The sequence below is a fragment of the Ischnura elegans genome, chromosome 7 (genome assembly GCF_921293095.1).
Source record: "Ischnura elegans chromosome 7, ioIscEleg1.1, whole genome shotgun sequence".
Classification (NCBI taxonomy): domain Eukaryota; kingdom Metazoa; phylum Arthropoda; class Insecta; order Odonata; family Coenagrionidae; genus Ischnura; species Ischnura elegans.
Window position 1 is genome coordinate 81,864,778 of NC_060252.1, and position 22,217 is coordinate 81,886,994.

Here is a 22,217-nt window from a genome sequence, read left to right on the forward strand (position 1 = left end):
GGGGGAAATGAGGAGAAGTTGGGTGTTGGCCTCTTTAAGATTCGTATAAATAGCCGTGCAGCATACGCTGGAATCACTTCACCTGGGCCTTCGGGCCCACCACCCTCCCCAAAGGGGGAGGACTGAGGACTTCGTTGGAATCACCAGTTGCAGCTCGGGTAAGTACCTACTCTTCCTAATGAAGTACTGGTGGAACTTATCCGCCTATCTAGAGCTAAGCTCTCATAGCTATGCTCTTAAAGCTATGCTCTTAAAGCTATACTCATCAAGCTATGCTCATCAAGCATGTTACATAGCAACCTATAGCTTAATAGGTTGAGAATGATGAACGGATCTATATGCTATGCTAGCTAAGTGAATGCTATAAAATACTTAACCTATACTCATAAAGGTTGACAAAATATATACAGCTTGTATAGTTCAATCCCAGACTGTGTAGGGATAGCAGAAATGATTCCTTAACCTCCCCTTAACGTTGACCGATAATATCAACCATAGAATAACTCGTATCTAGCCATGGTGTAGCCATGGTCTAGCCTAGGTCTAGGTCTAGGTCTAGGTCTAGGTCTAGGAATAATATAAAAAATTTTTTTTGAAAAATTTTTTTTTGAAATTTTTTTTTTTGAAATTTTTTTTTTTTTTTGATTTTTTTTTTTGCATTTTTTATATTTTTCCAAATCCGAGGAGAAAATTTGAGGGTTACATTGTTGATGAATAAGACAAGAATCAATCACTTAAGTTATCTTTATTTTTCAATTTTCAATTTTAATGATATTATCCACATCTAGGTAAATTGAAAATTTCTCTTCAAAGTAGTTGTATTCACTTATCTCCTTTTTTGTTAGTTTAAAGTATTTTGGGAGGAAGAGCTTCCTCTTCCTCCCATCGAACAGAAAATGTGCCACTAGTGCATCACCGTATTGCGTGTTTATGCTCTCTAAACTTTCCACCGGATATCTCATTTGTTTTACCAGCTTCTCCTTCTTCACACACAAATTTTCCTCCTGACATCTCATCAGCGATGCAAACACTGGCGAGATGACGGAGGATGATGATCCGGCAGTGGAGGCGGATGCTGCTGCTGCTCTGCTGCTACCCTTACGGGACGTCACGGTCGCGTAAGTCAGTTCATGTGAGGTACCAGCAGCAGTGGTGGTAGTCGTCGGTTTAGTATTCATGGTCTATAAAATAAAGCATAAGTTTGAATGTAATATTGTATCTCAGTAAGTATTTTTAAGAATTATCATATTATCATTTTTACTTGAAACTTGATGTATTGTCAATCTATTACATCTGTATGATTCTCATATGAATGATATTAATAATATTTTCTTACTTACAATTTAGAAGGCTGGAACTATGGATTGGATTGCAGGAATCAACTGCGGCAATGGTAGAAGTCAACTGCAAGGTGTACGACGATGATGAGAACAATTGCAGGCTGGAAGTGCGGCGAAAGCAGGCTTGGAGTTGCGGTGACGACGGTCTAAGGCAAACTGCAAGGTGTACGACGATGATGAGAACAATTGCAGGCTGGAAGTGCGGCGAAAGCAGGCTTGGAGTTGCGGTGACGACGGTCTAAGGCAAACTGCAAGGTGTACGACGATGATGAGAACAATTGCAGGCTGGAAGTGCGGCGAAAGCAGGCTTGGAGTTGCGGTGACGACGGTCTAAGGCAAACTGCAAGGTGTACCACGACGGTGAGGACGACGGTAAGACGCTGTGATGCAACCTCGAAAAGGATCGTCTTATATACAAAATCTTCGGGCAACTCACACCACACTTCACCCTCATCCCACTCCCCTGTTCGCGGTAAGGTAAGTGCTATTTCATTTTTTATCTCAAGTCCGATTCTCCTTGGAGCGTGTGTTAACCTTTAAAGCGAAGCGTCCTCAGCCAGTTAGCCTTGAGCTTTTTCACATCACGTACACCTGCTCGACTCTCCTTGAATTATACTCGTCCTCAATTTCTCCTTGGAGATGTGTTAACCTTTCAAGCGAAGCGTCTGCAGCCAGTTAGCCTTGAGCTTTTTCACATCACGTACACCTGCTCGACTCTCCTTGAATTATACTCGTCCTCAATTTCTCCTTGGAGATGTGTTAACCTTTCAAGCGAAGCGTCTGCAGCCAGTTAGCCTTGAGCTTTTTCACATCACGTACACCTGCTCGACTCTCCTTGAATTATACTCGTCCTCAATTTCTCCTTGGAGCATGCATTCACTTTAGCTTTGAAAATTCCTTCTTTAAATTTATTATCATTTTCTCACGTCAGCCACCTGCTCCAGCGTTCATAGTCTGTTCACCTCAAGTTCACCTTCAAGCATGTCTTCGCTCCGAGCAAAGCGCCTCCACCCATTAGCCTTGAACTTTTCCCACATCACGTTGCATACACCAGCCTCCTTGGAGAGCGAATCAAGTCTTAACTGGATGATGTACCCACACTCCATCTCTCCAGAAATTTTTATTTTTTAACATCGGATGCGTTTATAAATACAGCAGCGTTTCCAAAGGAAAGTACAGTTCTGATTTTTAACGATTAGCGTGCAGATCATAGTTCTTCATCTCCTTGCTTCTCAAGAGAAACGTTGTTCTCTATGTTCACGCTACTTGTGTCACACATCAGTACCGCATTTTGTAGCAGAGTGCACCATTTTGCTTCTTGGTCCAGTACCTATTCTTCAGTCTCTTCGCACTACTAGAGGTAAGCAATTATGAAGTCGTTACGTTTATTATGTATTCAACAAATTACAGACAGTATAATATATTTTGCAGAAATGAAAACGAATTTTGCACTTCCTTTAAGCTGTAGCCAAATTTCACATAATATTCTCTTGATGAATAACATTAAATTGATCTTGAAATATTACTTAAATGTTCTTCCCATTCAGATATATATATTAATTGAGAAAGAAATAGTAAACACATTTTGATATGTTTTACTTTTCCATTGCAGTAAACTTAAAAAAGATCACATTTACAATGAATACATTGTTTCATTTATGCTTGGAAAAAATATCGAAAGTTATTGTTAGACAATCATATAGTATCACAAACAATGAAGATACACAAGGATATGTTTTTCATAGAGTAGTACAGAACAATACAGATAATATCATTATGATTTTTTGCCAGTCTTTACCAAGACATATATTCAATCTAGTGACATATCATGTTATTTTGGAGGAAGAAGCATATTTATTCGAAATGGGTTTTGATTGTGACAATGATCGTTATGAACACAACCATCAATTTCCATATATTTAGAAAGTTATACTCATCAGTTATAATATATAGCAATATTCTTATTTCAGGCTGTTTCACATTCAAACATACCTAAACGCAAACAAAAAATGTCAACCAATCAAGAAATTTTTAATCAATTTAATTCTGGTTTCTTCCATTCAATTGAGGAATTAATTCAAGCGCATAATGATATTCACAATAATGTAATATTTAATAATGATTCTATAGATGATAAAATAACTTATCAAAATATGAAAAACTTAATAGATAATTTTAAAAACAGACAATATTGTAGAACTTGCGAAGAGTATTATTGCTTAAGTGATGAATTACCGCACGATAACACAACCAACCATATACACAATCTTACTCAATCGTTAAACAATGAGGAAATTCTTAATTATTTTCAAGCTGGGGTCTATAATACGGAAGAAGAAATTGAGTTTGCCTTAACACGCATAAATGAAAGAATAATTTTTGAAAACGATGTAATTAATGATTTGGAAACTTTCAGAAATTTAAAAGCTAGATTAGACATTTTGAAAGGTCGACGATATTGTACTTATTGTGAAACCTTCTACAGCATTGATGAGGCTATGCCTCATGAGAACACCAATGAGCATAGGCATTATGTTACAGTTCAACTTGGTAGAGGTTTTAATCAAATACAATCCGCAATTCGGTCCAGACTTAAAACGTTTTGGATAACACCAGAGCAAAATAGCAGTATAGATGTTATTTCATTTCTAAACGATATTAAACAAAAATTATTTGAAAAACTTAACGAAGGAGTTATTGAAAACAATTCAATTAAATTTAATTTGGTGTTAATCTGTAAATTTCGTAAGAATGAAAAGGAAGAACTTGACACGGCATTTAAAACACCTAATACACGTGTTTTACTTATCGATATGATTGATGAAATAATAGATGAAGCGTTTTCCAAAATACTAAAGGAAAAATCTGAATTCCAAGCCAAAGGCTCTGGTTGGTCACTTTCTGAAGTGATTGGTTTGGAATTACGCATTAATAAATATAATCCACTTCGCGGATCTACATATATTGAATTACCGGCTAAAATAAAAAATACTAAATCAGTTGTAAATGTAAAGAATAATGATCGTTATTGTTTTAAGTATGCTATTTGGTCCAAAAACATTATAGATCATCCAAATCTTGTTTGGAATTACAATAATAATGAATTTCGAAACGCATATAATTGGGATTGTATCAAGTATCCGGTTGATCCAAAGGACATCATCAAGTTTGAGAGGATGAATAATATTTCAATTAATCTCTTTGGTTTAGATGAAAAGAACAATGTGTATCCAATGAAAATAGTTGATGAAGAATTAGATGATCATCGTGATTTGCTATACATCACAAACGATAAGACAGGACATTATTGCTGGGTTAAAAATTTCAATAAATTGATTAAATCGCAAATTACAAAACATCACCACAGTATAAGTATTTGCAAACGTTGCTTTATACATTTTAGGGATATGACAAAATTTATGGAACATAAAGCTCTCTGTAAGGGAACAGGTGTGCCTAGTAAAGTTATAATGCCAGATGAAGAAAACAAAATTTTAAAATTTACAAATTTGAATCGTTTTTTTCGCATACCCTATGTAATCTATGCAGACTTTGAATGTCTTTTAAAGGATGTTAGCACTTGTAATCCTTCACCAAAGGAATCCTTTACGAATGTTATTCAAACGCATGAACCATTTAGTTTCTGTTATATGTTAGTTACACCAGATGGTTGTCAAAAACCGATTTTATATCGAGGACCATATGCAGCACGAGTATTCATTAACAGAATAAAAGACGAAGCAGTGAAAATTTATGAAATATATAAGAACACTATCCCAATAAATCCGCTGACTGAGGAAGAAGAAAGTATATTTCTTACCTCAGTGAATTGTCACATTTGTGAGAAAGAGTTAGGTAAAGATAGGGTCAAAGATCATGACCATTTGACAGGAAGGTATCGCGGTCCAGCACATAAACTATGTAACTTAAAGTATAAAATGCCAGACTTTTTACCCATATTTATACACAATTTGTCAGCCTACGATGGTCATTTCATTGTACGTGAGCTAGCCTATGATGAGAGAGAAATATTTGTAATACCAAGCACTGAGGAAAAATACATTTCTTTTGCAAAAAAAATAGAAAAAAAATTTAAAATTCGATTCGTTGATACGTTTCGATTTATGTCTGCATCATTAGCTACACTTGTATCTAACTTGAGAAAATTTAAATTCACAAATGAAATATTTGGTGATTTAGCTCATATAATTACGCGAAAAGGTGTATATCCATATGATTACACCAATTGTGTTGAGAGACTTGATGATTGTTTTCTACCGAGTAAAGAAAAATTTTATAACAGATTAACTGATGAATGTATATCAGACGATGATTACACACATGCATTGAATGTATGGTCTTCCTTTAAGTGTAAAACGCTAGGTGATTATAGTGATGTATACCTAAAAAGTGACGTAACTCTTCTTGCAGATGTCTTTGAAAACTTTAGAAACATATGTATTGACACATATAAACTTGATCCATCATGGTACTATACTACTCCAGGCTTAAGTTTCGACGCAATGCTAAAGTATACAGACATCGAATTGGAACTTTTAACTGATTATGATATGTTGTTTATGATTGAGAAAGGTATTCGAGGTGGAATATCACAGTGTTCTAAAAGATACTGCGAGGCTAACAATAGGTATATGACTAATTTTAAATCTGATTGTGAATCTAATTATTTAATATACCTAGATGCTAATAACTTGTATGGATGGGCATTGTCAAGACCACTTCCTCACTCAAAGTTTAGGTGGTTAACTGACAAGGAAATAAATAATCTGATCGTTAAAAACATTCCAGATGATAGTCAAGTGGGATACATTTTAGAGGTTGATTTGTCATATCCAGATTCTCTTCATGATAATCATAATGATCTACCTCTTTGTCCGGAAAACAAAATTCCTCCCGGTGGAAAGCATAAAAAACTTTTAACAACACTAGAAAATAAAACTAAATATATAATTCATTATGTAAACCTTAAGCAGGCTCTTTCCCTAGGCATGAAACTCCTTAAAGTACATCGAGTAATTGAATTCAATCAATCACCGTGGTTAAAGTCATATATTGATCTAAATACTGAAAAAAGAAAATCAGCATCCAACGATTTTGACAGAGATTTTTACAAATTGCTTTCTAATGCAATATACGGGAAAATGATGGAAGATGTTAGAAAAAGAATTCGATTAGAATTAGTAACAAGCGAAAAAAGATTAGATAAACTAATATCAAAATCTGAATTTTTGGATCGAACAATCTTTAGTAAGTCACTGGCAGCAGTTCACCTCAGAAGGACAAGCATTAAAATGAACAAACCAATTTCTACTGGATTTAGTGTATTAGAATTAAGTAAGACGTTGATGTATAATTTTCATTATCATGAAATGCTACCCAAATATGATAAAAACATCAAGTTATCTTACATGGATACTGACAGCTTTATTTACGAAATAAAAACAGATGATGTATATAAAAATATACTAGAAAATTTAGAATCTTTCGATACGTCAAACTATTCCAAAGATCATCCTTGTTACTCAATAATAAATAAAAAGGTGTTGGGGAAATTTAAAGATGAATGTGATGGAAATATTATGACTCATTTTATTGGTCTCAGAAGTAAACTTTATTCTTTCAAGGTTGACGGGAGTAAGGAGAAAAAGAAAGCTAAAGGTATAACAAAATGTGTAATAAATAAATGCTTATCTTTTAATGATTATTCAAAATGTTTATACGAAAATTTGACAGAATTTCGAAAAATGAACGTAATTAGAAGTAGGAAACATAAGATATTTACATTAGAAATGAATAAAGTCGCTTTAAACCCATTTGATGATAAAAGATACATCTGTGAGGATGGTATCAATACTCTTGCTTGGGGGCATTATAGAATTCCTCAAAAACGTACACATGATGAGGCGTTTGGTAACACTTGAAATTGATAGAACTAGTTTAAATATGATAAAAACATTTTTGTGTTACTTATAACATCATCATGTGTAATTTTTTTACTTTTTATTTTCAGTATTAACACACACGCACACAATGAATAGCAATAATCCAAAAACCTTGTATCACCTCTGCATCGAATATATTTGTAATAATATATTCGATGTAGCATATAAAAGGATAATGGAGAGTGACGAACCTATCGTGCGTCATCGCATTAAACCGAATGTTCAATGTCAAATTGAAACGGTAATGTGCGATGACGTATATCAGAGTTTACCAAACGAGGTATATTTCGATTTAGAGGACGTCGCTCTAAGAAATTTTCGATATTAATCAATATTTTGACTTTTTTTTTCTTCGTAAAAGTTTTATAAATGATAAAAAAGTAATAAAAAATTTCCAGTGTTAATCATGACGTTAACATGGAAACATCCTTTTACATGCATTTGTGCAGGTCCGTCAGGATGTGGGAAGACCACATTCGTAACAAGGTTTTTAGAGAACTTGAACTATATGTTAGATAGTCCCATACGTAAGATAATTTGGTGCTGTGCTCCAGGAAGTGAGCCTAAAATTCGATTACCTGTTCACTTTTTCTCCGAAATACCACCTTTTGAAGAATTTGGTGGCAATCCAACATTATACATAATCGATGACTTGATGAGCGAGGGAGCCTACAGCAAAGATGTGTGTAAATTATTCACCAGAGGTTCACATCACTTTAACATTTCAGTGTTTTTGATCACGCAGAATATTTTCTATCAGAGCCCACAATCGAGAAATATATCATTGAATACAAAGTATATTGTCGCGTTCAAAAACCCCAGAGATAAGTTACAATTTGGTCATTTAGCTAGGCAGGTCTATCCGGAAAAATCGGGGGAATTGGAGAGGGTATATAAGCAAGTTACGCAAGAACCATTCGGTTATTTGGTTCTAGATCTTGGTCAGGACACGGACGACAGATTCCGCTTTAGAACCAAAATTTTTCCCCAAGACGGGGCCACTGTCATTTACATGCCCCAACGCGATGAAAAGATTGAAGAACAATAAACACTTGCTCCACGTCCTAAAGTCTGCAAAGCCTAAATTACGTACTGCCATATTGAATAGCTCGGACGAGGAGTTGATTAAAACAATTTGCGATTGTTGCCTCAATACTCTAAACGGAAATCATAAGATCGATAAGCGATTGAAACGAAAATTATCCAAGCATCGTAACACACTGAGAAAGTTGGTTGAACGGGGGACGAGTGTAAAAAGAAAACGAGCGCTTCTCGTACAAAAAGGAGGCTTTTTGCCATTACTACTGGGTTCGATTTTAAGCGGTGTGATCGGTAGCCTGCTGGGAAAATGAGTTTGCATAAAATGCTCGTAGTGAGTCCCGAAGTCTTTGATCGAAGTCGTGCAAAGGCTAGGCTGAGTAAATTGGATAAGGAAATGAAACTTGTGTTAGCGAGTAAAAGGCTCAAGGATATTGACAAGTGGCATTTGTATAAAAGGATACTCGATAAATATCTCGACTCAGTGTCAGACTTTAAATCCCCCATACACGTTCCAATAGTGAAACACACACCACCAACACAAGTAGTTGAGGGTAGCAATGCAATGAGAAGGCGGTTAGACGAAATTAAGAGGACAAATTCAGAGTTAGATTCGACATGGGCACGAATAAAGGAACAAATCGAAAGCGATTCTCCACCGAAAAAAATGAAGCGGATAATAGCAACTCCAAGAGAGCCAAGCACACCTCCAAGGGAGCCAAGCACACCTCCAAGGGCGCAAAGAATATCTCCAAAGGAGCGATGGACATCTCCGAGATCAATTCCAAGGCGAAGCAAGCGAAAAAGGGTACCAAAAATGTTCGGGGAAGAGTGGGACACGACGTATTAGCTAGCGTGTACAACAATCCCGCACATCCTGCTGGTTTTTCCACAGAACACAAATTAAATAAAGCGACTGGGATCCCGATAAAAACAATTCGCGAGTGGTTGGAATCTCAAGAAGCGTACACGCGTCACAAGCCGGCGAGAAAAAAGTTTGTTAGAAACCGTTACGAAGTAAACTACATAGATGAGTGTTGGCAATGTGATTTAAATGATTTGAGAAGTTTGAAAAAATACAACAATGGGTTCTGTTACATTTTAACCGTAATAGACATATTTTCCCGCTATGCGTGGGCAAGTCCTCTCAAGTCAAAAAGACCAGAGGAAATTATAGAAGCATTTAAGGTCATATTTCGCGAACGCAAACCATTGAAAATTCAGAGCGATAAGGGAGGGGAATTTGTTAATAGCAAGTTTAAAAGTTTTCTCTCGAATCAAGGAGTAAAGTTTTACACTACTAATAATCCCGAAATTAAGGCTAGCCTCGTGGAACGCTTTAATAGAACTCTCAAGACAAAAATGTATAAATATTTTACAAAATACGCAACTTATAAATATATCGATGTGCTTCAGAAACTCATTAGATCATATAATGATAGCAGCCATTCACGTATCGGGGTAGCTCCATCTCAAGTGAATGCAAAAAATGCATTTGTCATTGTCAGTCGGAGAAAAAGCTTAAGAAAGGTGAATGTAACATTCAATAAGGATGATTACGTGAGAATCAGCAAAGAGAGGCTTCCGTTCGCCAAAGGATACACACCAAATTATACTAAGGAGATATTTCAAGTTTCAAACATTGATCGAGCAAAACCAATACCGACGTATGAATTGAAAGATTTGAACGGGGAGGATATAAAAGGAGGTTTCTATGCAGAGGAATTAGTAAAAGTCAACGTGTCTCCCGACACGGAGTACAGGATTGAGAAAATTTTGAGACGTCGGGGGAGTGGTTCTAATTTAGAGTACTTTATCAAGTGGGACGGATACCCATCGTCTTTTAACTCGTGGATTCGTGCTTCTTCCGTTCATAAGGTATGAATGAATTTTATCTCACACTCCCCAGCGACAGCTCGAGGGATTTTTTCCCGAGAAATACGATAGCTCATTATCGTACAAAGTTGAGTCATCGCATCGATTTAGACAATAACGAGTGGTATGTAGGTCTTGCTGAGATTTCCATTCCATCTATTGAGGTAAATAAAGCCCCCGAAGATACACCTGCTGAAATTTCTATTCCTCCTATTGAGGTAAAAAAAGCTCCCGAAGACACACCTACCGTTATCGATAACTTTACCCCAGCTTCTCGCGGAGCAGACGAATTGACTCCTAAGGATAATAGGACCCGGACTGAAGAGGGATTAGTTCGAGGGGATAAAGAAGTTATAAATGTGAAACTTCAAGATGATTCATACTTTACAATTCCCATTGGTACTTATGACAGCATTGCGGTGGCATTTGCAAGGCCATACATTGCCTCCAGCGCACGAAAACAAACTTACATTTCAAATGAAGTAATGCGCTATATTGATAGATTGAGTGTAAGGATTAATCAGGTTGGAGTTGATGAACGCATATTACCACGGTCTGTGCAAATTTCAGCGAGCGGAGTAAAATACTCATTGTCTCCAGGAACGTATGAATCGTTTACCAGCTTATTCAATAGAACTTTGTCAGGCTTTAGTGGAAAAGGCAAGGAAAAGATAAAAAATGACCTATTGTTATTATCAGCTGTTCTTATTAGATTATCATTTAAAGATTCAACGTTGACAGATGATGAGCTAGCTGAAATCGTTGATGGGGCAAGAGCAGAGATTAGCGCTAAGGATAATATAGGAAAAAGAGAAAAAAGAGGTATTACAAACTCCTCAAAAAATCTTTACGTTTACACAGATATAGTGAAACCTCAACTAGTCGGAGACACTGTGAGTCGTTGCATCCGCATCTTGAATTCGAAAATTGGAGAATATCAAACATTCAACCCTATTTACTATTACCCCGTCGAGAAAAACAATATCGAGAGTGTGGAAATTCTATTGAGTGATAAACTCGGAGAAGCGATTTCTTTTCATAGTGGGGAGCAAAGCTCTATAGTGGTGTTACACTTTATAAAAAAGAATTGATTTACATTAGTGCATCATTTTACGACGAGATGGCACCGACGATGGATCGATATTACAGCTATTATTCCAAGCAGGTGGGGGGAGAGATTGGGCCTTTGTATAGAGCCTCTTTTAGGGTGCAAAAGGGGAGGGGTATCGGGAGTTTCCTCGCTGGTCTCTGGCGATTCGCGAAACCTTTGCTTTTTAGTGGGCTTAAGACTGTTGGTAAGGAAGCCGCGAGCGCTGGGGCAGCAGCTCTCGGAGACCTTGGAACGAAACCGGTTAAGGAGATACTGCGCAGTAGAATAAACGAGGCTGGTCAGAACTTGAAACGAAAGGCTGAGGAAAAGATAAAAGGCATGTCTGGAGGCGGGTTGAGAATCGCGAAACGTCCAAGGCTTAATAAAATAAAACATAGCGGTGGACGTAAAAAGCAACAGTCATCGAGAAGGCGAGGAGGAAAGAAGGTCGCTGGAGGAGGAGATATCTTTTCACGATAATGGCTGAGCACATGCTGTCTTCGTTGGATTTATTTCAACCCAATCCTCCCGTCCAAAATAACATCTTAGCAAAAAGACTCGTATCCTATAAGCCCATTTCTTCGCTAGATAATCGGTCTGTCATAGAATTCCTTATCAAAGACTCTGGGGATGCGTACAAGGATTTGAATAGCATATATCTAAGACTTAAAGTGAAACTTTGTAAAAAAGACGGGAATGATTACGCTAGTTCTGACACGAATCAGCCAGGAGTAGTTAACAATATTTTGCACTCTCTCTTCGAACAGTGTAACGTTTATTTCAATGGGACGTTGGTCACTCCGTCGGAGGATAATTACCATTATAGGAGCTACTTGGAAAATTCTTTGAATTATGGTACTGATGCGAGCAGAACACATTTGCGAAATGTGGGTTGGGAACTGGATACGGGGGATGACATCAATAAGACAGATGCCTCAAATGCAGGTTTTAGCAAGCGTAAGGAGTGGTTCAATAATAGTGCCGAGGTAGAGTTGTATGGTAAATTGCATGTTGATGTATTCAATCAATCCGAACTGATGCTGGATCGAGTGGATATCGGTATAAGACTATTGTTATCTAATCATGCTTTTTATCTTATGGGCGGAGATGGGCTATTGAAGATTTTAGACGCAACTTTATACGTTCAACATTTCGATATCAACCCATCCATTTTAGTTGCACACAATAAAATTTTAGCCAGTAATAATGCGAAATATCACTACAAACGTACCGAGTTGAAAACTTTTACCGTTCCTTCCGGTGGGCGAACTTTGAGCCTCGACAATGCAATCGTGGGTCGAATACCTAATACAATTATTTTTGCAATGGTGGATAATGAAGCTTACGCTGGAGGTTTGAATAAGAATCCATTTGCTCTCTCTCACTATTCGCTCGAGAATTTTTCCCTCTTTGTGAACGGTGTGCAAATTCCTTCCGAGGGATTACAATGCAATTTTTCAAGTAAAAAGTATTGGGCACGTGCGTATGATACGATATTCTCAGGCAGTGGTATTAAGCATTACAATAGAGGTAATCAAATCACTTACGACATGTTTGGACACGGTTATTTTATGCTAATTTTTGATTTAACACCTGATGATTCTGGAAACGAGAATTATATAAGTCTTGGAGATAGAGGAGTTGTGAGAATAGAAGCGAGGTTTGAGAATGAATTATCGAGAACGGTCACGTGTTTACTTTTCTCAGAGTATGATGCAACATTGGAAATTGATAAAAACAGAAACATTATCACAAACTTTTAGTCATGGATGGAATTCAAATCAACAGGTTACTAAGACCACTCAATATATTCCGTGGAGTTTACGCATCCGATAGGTTACCGAAATCACCACGAAATGGAGTTTACATAATAAATTTAGATCCATCTACATTGCCGGGTTCACACTGGGTTGCAGTCTGTTTACACAGTCATTTGGCCGAATATTTTGATTCGTACGGTCTACCTCCTTTTATCCCAAACATTTTAAAATTTTTAAAACCATTCTCAGTCACTTGCAATCACATTCAAATCCAAAGCTTTCGTTCGGATATTTGCGGTGAATATTGTTGTCTCTATACTGCTAGTAAATCTTTAGGTCAACCACTACACAAATTCCTTAGACACTTTCATCACACCACCCCTCATCTCAACGACTGTCGAGTCCTGAAGCTGTTTCGACAAACCTTCAACCAGCTGAGGTGGACCAAATGTCATCCCAGGGCTCAGCGGTGCTGTTCCCGAATAAATATGATGAGCAGAAGGAGGAGGTGATTATTTGAGAAGAAGCAGTCTCAGAATGCAGATCGTAGTATCTATAACTTTCAACCAAGGAGGAGTGACGGAGCTTGCAGCAGTTGATGTAGATTCAAACCGTCTATTTTGGGGCAGTTTCAAGAAACATGGAAAGCTCGTGGCTGGAGGAAAGAAACTTCGTTTTGCAGACCCCCTACAACGTGATGAGACTTCCTTTAACGAGGGATTCATATCTCACGTGGAACTTTCATCCACCTTGGAAGCTTTGACTGAGGGTGCAATGGCGCTTTATGCATACACTGAAGCAGAGTGTGAGTTCCTGACCGATCTCACGGGGCGTACTTTCATCTCTCTCGAGAAAGAATTACACTGTCCTCCTCCCGAAAAATGCTCCTTTCCTGCCTATTCCTGCCTCAATCCTTGTCACAAGTTGCGCAATAGTACCTGCGCATTGAGAGATGCACATTCATTAGCGCAATGGTTTCAGTACAACCGTCTCAAGGCGGAAGTTGATCCATGCTCTGATGACTGTTCCCCCACCCCTCCTCCATCGTCATCCTCCTCCTCTTAAGCAGTTTCATTGCTTGTCATACATCAGTCGTCATGCAGACGTCGGAGACATCAGGACCTTCACCGGTGAAAAGAAAGAGGCCCGTTGAACAACCCATTTCTGCTTCATTCCACGACTTTAAGAATTTAGTGCTTCAAACTGTGTATTACTTGAACAGTGGAAAGACAAAAAGTGTGTGTATTGGATACGATCCCAGCAGTGACTTTGAATCAGTCGTGCAATTTAATCAAGTTGGAAAGAAAAGTGTGATTGTTTCACAAAGCGAGTGGAAAAGTATCTTGAACTGTGAAAAGGATGTTGCTTTGTTCTTTTACAAAGGAGAAAAGCATTTTTTAACTTCCTGTTTGACGTATGCAAATTACTTTGGGAAGACGCATTTGGTTATTAAAAAGACTTTTAACTTAAAGGAAGATGAGTGGTTTGCATTTGTGAAACTCTTCAAGCTAATAGATCTTTTCCTCCAGAAACTGTCGGTTGGTCGTGACAAAGTGAGACATTTTCTCGCCACCAAACTAGCAAAGAACATCACAGATTGTGATTTTGAACGACTTGAATTAGAGATGGCACTCATAACATATGGTTTGGCTGATGAATAGCCTGTGTGTGAGTGAAAGGCTTTTTAACCTCTGGCACGAATGAGAGTTCTGTAAGTTAGAGAGTCTTGATGTAAGTTCAACCCCTGGCATTGGGTGTAAAAACCTTGTAAGTTGAACATACATCGCGATGAGCGCCATTATCGAATTTCAAGGATTCTCGGACAGCAAAGGAGATTTTATCGTCAAGGAGTTGGCAATCATTGCTGTACAGAATAAATGTTGTAATACGTGGTTATTTAAATTACCACCGAGACTGCTTTCTACAAAAGAGACATACTGGCTGAGAAATAACTATCACGGCTTGACTGAATATTCTGGAGACGTAGATTATCAGGATTTGGAGAGCATACTGTACAACTATACAAAGCAGTACAAAATACTATTCACCAAGGGTGCGCAAAAGGCGTCTTACTTAACCCGTTTTCTTCCCAAGGGAATTTGTGTGGTCAATCTGGAACTTTATGGTTGTCCCTCGTTAAAAAGATTAACTACAAATGAGGGATGTTTAATTGAAAATCATATGGATGGAAATCAGCAGTGTGCTAGAAAGAATTGTTTTAAGCTGGCTGATTGGTGTGAAAAAAATAAAGTATGTTAGATTTTATAGTAAATTGTATTGTTCCGTTTCTTTTCTTGGTCACGTTTTCTTTAATCATTTACAATTTTGTGCAAATGAGAAGGTACGATTGCATTGTGGGATATTTACTAGAGTATGATTACTTAAATGAGAGTGCTGGAGGATTGTCAGCGCTCAGACATGCTGTTCAACTATTTCAAGAACAATATAACATTAGTGGAGGTGGTGATATGAACTATGAAACTGTGAATATGGTGAATAATATAACCAACTCATCCGTGTGTGGATGATTATGTAAAATTTATTGTAATAAATATCTATTTATTTTTACCTTGGTCTTTTATTTTTTGAAGGATAAATCACAACAACAATTTAAATAGTAAGTTTTTTTTATTCAATAAATATCCACATCTTTCTCAAGTTTAAGTATAAACTTCATTACATGCAGACGAGTACCTATAATAGCGTCCGTGGTACTGTATCTCACTTTTGATTGTATATGGTCCGTGTAACACACAGGTTTTGCACCATCAACACAATCACTTTGAATCATTCCTCCTCCTCCTCCCTTTGCCTTTAAATGGAATTGAGGTTGGTAGCACTCGTGCACATCCAACCAGATGATCGGGCGCTGCTCTTCCGCCAGGCGTCGCTTCCCCGGATCGGTAATGTTATCCTGACTGGTTACATTAAATCTCTCCACGATCGCCCCTGCTTCATTTCGGAAGCCGGAGAAAGTCACCTTCTGTCCAACCACTTCAATTTTCTTGTTCTGATGTCGGAATACACAACAGTACTCCGCGTTAAAAAGTACCGTGAGCACAAAATCTGTGCCCCGATGAGGGATGTAGATGATGTAAGTATCCGAATCTGACTGCCTCTCCACCACGAGCTCAGTACCCTCAAGGTAAGCCTCGGGATGTCTATGCAGAGCGGCTGTTCTGGTGTTCATGGTGACGACGAATGAGCTCGCATCCTCCTGTACTCGCTTATATATGGTAGGTTCCCCACACCACTTGAACCTTGATTGGTTCGTCGACTTCGTGGGGGTGGGTTGGGCGGAACCTCCCGTCCCACTTTAACCTTGACGAGTTCGTCGATTTTGTGGGGGTGGGTTGGGCGGAGAGTCTAGACGTTCAAGGTCACGGGGGAGTGGGATGAGTGGGGTCAATGACTCCCCCAGAATGCCCATTTCTCACCTACTGAAGGGTTTTTGAGCCTCGGGAAGCTTGTGAGCTAGCTGGGGCTAGACTCCCAACTGACCAAATGGCGAACGTTAAAATGCCAATCTTTCGCTGAGTTTCAACGACGTTTTGAGTGCATAGAGCATGGAGTTCACACTCCGCACGGAAAATATCATTGCTAGGAAAGACTTTTGCCAACAACATTAGCATCGGCTGCTCAGCAATTGCCGCCAAATCCTAATCACTACAACACGCTCTCTTTCGACTCCATTCTTTTTGAAAGTCTATCATTTTGGGCTTTTCACCGTAGTACGATGTAAATGCTTATCTCCTTTCAGGGAACTGGTACGCACCAAATAACTTATTCTTAGGATTTATTGATGCCTTTATTCGGGCGAGGTTGAGACTAAAAAGTCCTTTCTTCCGCTTAACACCTTACAGGGTAGTTTCATTTGTTTGATATTTTATGTGGTATAAGCGTAGCCTACGTTATTCATATATATTCATGTATATAACGTAGGCTACGGTATAAGATTCGGAGGGAAGAACCACCGAGGCCTCAGGACAGTAGACAGTAGGCTTACCTTAGGTAGATGCATAAAAATTAAAGCAAATGTAAAAAGGCAACAATAATATTTATTGGGAATTAGCACAGTCTCTTATAAGAATAACATAAATTAGCAAACAAATCAGTGCAGTATAAAATATTTCTTCAAAGAATTTCTTCATAGACTCCTGCATAAAAAGAGTGGAAAAACATGCAATTAGTTAACTTCATTTAAATTGTTTCAGATATGAAAGGAGAAGACAAATTTAGAAAATGCAAAAACGTTATGCGAAATGGTAAGACTTAACGAGTTTTAAACAACATAATCTTGGCATAAATATTTCTAATTAATATGTAACAGTATACATTGTAGCACCCTCAAGAGGGTGGCTGCTAGTATGAGTCACCTAGTGGGCTTCAAGATGATAAACTTATCTCAGATGATGACTTATCGCAGTTAATGTTGTACCTCAATAGATATACAAGATTTGTATATTTTTTTATAATATTTCTTGGAGTTTTACATTGACCTAAACTCCAAGAAATATTATAACATGTATTAAACAAGGTCAAGAATAGAAGAGGAAAAAAAAATAATAATTATACAAGATTTGAAAAAGAATTAGTCCAATTACGCATTTCTGACCATATTTAAAGACGTTAGACACAAAAATTTGAAGTCCGTCGCTTTCCGCAGCTTTAAGTTTTGAATTATTCCTAAAGTTGAAACTCTGAAGTAATGGAAGATGATACTGTATTTGGTAATGTTTTTCCTACAATTGGGTAACCAATGCATGATAGCTCTGCGTGGGAATTAAATCCTCATCACCTAATGAGTCTTCATAGTTACCATGGAAATCAAGAAAAAAAACGATGACAGCATTTTACTCATTCTTTACCTCAAGCACAGCGGATGTAATACGATTTTTACTTACGAGAAGTAAGCCTAAAACGAACGCAAACCCGATATTATCATAAAATTTTGATATTTGGCGGGTTTTTCAAGGTGCATAATGGGCACTACCTGCATTAAATATGAATTATTTTAACACAAAAATTGGATTTTCAGAGAATAATTAACCAATCCAAAGTAGTAAAAAGTGTTTGCGTTACATTACCCCACTCCGAGTAATTACATCTTACATTACCCAACTCCGAGTAATTGAGGAACGTCCGCAGTTTTTATTTTTTTTGCGGGAGAATCGATTTAACCAGTTTAACAATGTTTACATTTTCTGACGTCAAATGAAGTATTCTGCATAGATAATAATTCCTGTCGATATCTCAAAGGTACGTCGAGTAGAGCGGAAATTATGGAAAAAGTACCATTTTGTCGACAATTTTCGCAACAATGAACCTAAAAAGGAGTATTGGAGTAAAAACCAAACGTCCGTCCAGAAAAAGTACGAAATGTCCGCCTTTTCAATTTTCCCAGGAGGATCTATACAACCAGTTTGAAAAAGTATACGTTTTCTTACGTCAAATAAAATGCCTCATGTTCTTACAAAGTTTAAAGGAATTCGGTCAGCTCTAAGTGGATGTGTTAATAAAAAAAAATTAAATTTCGGTTACATTCAAGGATTTTATAATTTTTATCTCGGTAACCAGTCGTAGCACAAGCAGAAATCTTACCTAAATACAGTGGAGGACATTGAATGCATGTATAATAATTCTTTCCGTGGTCGATATCACAAAATTACGCTGAGGCCAGCAGAAATTACGGAAAAAAAATAAAAAAAATCCGTTAAATCTATATTCGGACTTTTTTTCTCGCAACAATGTACGTAAAAAAACACTAAAAATCATAGGAATTTGTGGTGTGAGTCACCCTTCCCACTGTATATGTAAGGGAGGACACTTAAAGGGTCCGAGAGAGATTATCAAACACATTGGCTTTATTCCTTCCAGCAGTCGTAGGTCCTCTGCATCTCAGGAATACAGTACGGCAGTTGTTCAGTAGTAGAAGGTGATTTTGATATGGCCATACGGAGTAAAAACCAAAGGAACAATGGCAGAAAATATGAATGCGGATAGAAATATAAAGAAGTTATCAAGCAAAAAGTATAAACCTAGAAGAGAAATTGAAAGTGATCAATGGCTTTGAAAATCAAGAGTGTCAAAGCGATATTGCACGTTAGTTTAACTTCATGACGTCGACAGTCAACGCACTACCTATTATTCTGATTCAGGGCCGGTTCTAGACATTTTTCTAGCGTAAACGAACAATATTCCGCCCCCCCTCAAAAATAACCCGTGAGTTAGCAGGAATTCTCTCTGAAAATTTTAAAATAAATACAAATACTTTAAGAGTAAGGGTCGTAACTTAAATATTAGCGTGAACTAATGAAGTGCTTAATCTTAAATACTGAATGTGATATTTTTTGGACCTGAATACCAGCGCTTAAGCGCCCTCCTTTGCTTGGCTCCCAACGTGCCGCGTCCTTTGCTTACCGCCTCAACCGGCCCTGATCTGAATAAAGACGAAGTTAAAACGTCAGTGACATCAGCTACACCAACTTCAGCCAAGCGATCACCACGTATGCGAAGTTCATTGCTGTGAAAAAATGAAGAGACTTCTAATTACATGGATTTATCATAAACGGTCAAATGATGTTCCTCTATCACAGGCAGTTATTTGTGCAAATTCTGCGGCTTCATTTGAATATATTAAATAAGATGGGAGTGGTGATTGCTCCGAGACATTTAGTGGAAGCTCCGGTTGGTTCCAGAATTTTAAACGGCCAGCTGTTTATTCAAAGCCTCATTAGTTGTTCTTATAAATGACATGAAAAGTAGATACAATTTACTCATCCAAATTTGTTAAAGGCTTACAATCAGTGTATGGGATAGGTGGACGCAGTTGATGAAGATATTGATAAATATTGAGATGAAAAGAAATAGTATTCCAGCCTACTGTTGTTCCGCTTTGAATTGGCGCAAAAAAATCTTGAAAATCGCATGAAATAAGAAAGATAAAGCAAGTGGATATCCTAGAATCTCGTCACAGTGAGGAATATCGCTATTTTAAAAAACTATGATATTCCGTCTAATCCTGGAAGGGAAGAAATATCATCTCAAAGGCACAACCATTCATCCTTGATTCATCCCATGACCTCATACTTTGTCACACGATAATCATTCCAAACTTGCTCCACCCAATGCAACTAAAATACCACTTGCTAATGCTATGGTGCACTTTTAAAATAATTTTCAACGCTCATCATGGATCTAAAAAAAGGAAAAAGTTCATTCAAAAGTAATCGTGATTTTCTAACATAGAAAAATAGTTTTTTGGTTTGAATCTCGTCCTAAGCAAATATTTTTAGAAAGGATTGTTGTATCATACAAGAATTCATACAATAAAAAGTGCATGATCGCCGAATTTTATATAGTTTAGTCTCCACTTCGGGACAAGGTCTTCATGACAAGAGTATGGTTCCACGGCCAAATTTTCTTCAAGGCAAGATAATATGAGTACTTGAGAGACAACTGGTTTCCTATGCGGTTGTTCTCCTCATTAGGAAATATACCCAGGGCCGGATCAAATGGGGGGCCTGATGGGCCTGGGCCCTTGGCCACCCTCCAAGAATAAGCCCTGCACCAGTATAGAGATAAATCTCACAAAAACGGAAAAAAGAAAAAAGCATCATGTATGAAGGGATTCGAAGAGAAGAGGGTTTTTTTGTTATATGTAATCGTCAACGTGGCATCATCTCTGAATTTGTCGCACGAAAATCAAGGAAAGTGCCTGGATTGTAATACATTAGTTACATTTGTATACAGTGATGGATCCAGGATAGGGTTAGGGAGGGGTGGGGGGTGGCTATTTAGGGGGCAACCTCCCAGCAGTAGTAGTGGTGCAAACAAAAAAAGTTATGCCTTGGACTCTTGACTGTCATTAGATGCATAATGAGCTGGCTTGCATAAGGGCCTGGCTGAGTGCTGTCAAGAGGTTAAATTGATCTATTAACTAATAATTGTTTAATTATCAAATCAGAGGATACAGAGACCGATGGGTTGCCTATATTCCGGCGTCCAGGAGCTTCCTCTACAGCCATAGCGTTGTCTTTCCAAAATCAAGGATGCTCACTGCCATTGATGCAGCAAGGGGGGTTTTGAGGGATAAAACCCCCCCAAAGCTCAGAGAAATATTTAAATTAAATCCATTTTACTTTATTACATTAAAATTATTTATAGAATAGTGTAAGGATATATATATAATATCCTTCAGAAAGCTGTAAAACTCACTATTCATCCTATAATTTTTCTTGGGAGGGCCCACGCACTTCCCGCTTATTCCATACCCCCAGACACCCCAGTATTAGTTTTGCCTTAAACCCAGTGGCGGCTCGTGAGTCAAATGCTGGGGGGGGGCACTCCACCGGCGGGTCATAATTTTTTAATATTTCGTGTATTTTATTAAGTTTTTACGGCAATCTAGGAATTAAATTTTGTGATGCCATATGTTCCGTTTTTTTCAACAAAAATACCTAGTTTTCCTAATAAAGCTTGATTAATAACTACTTAATGCAGAAGACTCTCGGTCATACGGATCGGCTTAGTCCGGACTCTAGATCATACTGATCAATGATCTTGAAGAATAAAAATATATTTGCTGCGATATTTTGCAAATACAAACGAAAATACGTAACTTTAGGTTTTAGCGCCTACATTCTTCGTGCGGATATGCCCGCATTGCACTTCTGTTGTTCGTTTTGCAATCATAATGCGTTATTTGTCAAATCTATACAATATTTGCAATGATTTAGGTAGCAATTTGTAACACCTGAGGAGGGGGGGGGGGTGTCACTGACTTCCACTAGGCAACAAACACTACGAGAATGCACGCGCTTTGCTATGGCAGATGTAGGCTTTGATTGCGGACGCCAGATTATACACCCGCCGCACAGTGGGCTGAAATCGAAAAAAGCTGGCCAAAAATCATATCTTCCATATTTTTATAATTAGCTCGACGAAATTTTTCCTACTATTCATATTTGGGTTATATAACATGAATATAAAGACTTTTTGCCGAAAAATTGTTCCTGGGAAATTTTTTAAACAAATTCGCGGAGACGAAAAAAAAGCAAAAATCGACTATTTGGACGGCCTCAGTTAAGAGGGAACTTTTAATTGAAATTAATAGTTAGGAATAAAAAAGTAAGTAGTTTACCATGAAATT

At 37.6% G+C, this 22,217-nt stretch overlaps 1 protein-coding gene across 1 annotated transcript; it reads left to right on the top strand.

Moving 5' to 3' along the window:
• The first annotated feature begins 655 nt into the window (after nt 1-655).
• LOC124163026 lies at nt 656-14,727 on the top strand. Its single transcript, XM_046539808.1, has 5 exons — nt 656-1,118; nt 1,348-5,195; nt 13,638-13,871; nt 14,159-14,361; nt 14,596-14,727. Exons 2-5 carry the CDS (start codon nt 3,350-3,352, stop codon nt 14,725-14,727), a joined length of 2,415 nt encoding a protein of 804 aa, XP_046395764.1. The 5' UTR covers nt 656-1,118; nt 1,348-3,349.
• The last annotated feature ends 7,490 nt before the right edge of the window (nt 14,728-22,217 follow it).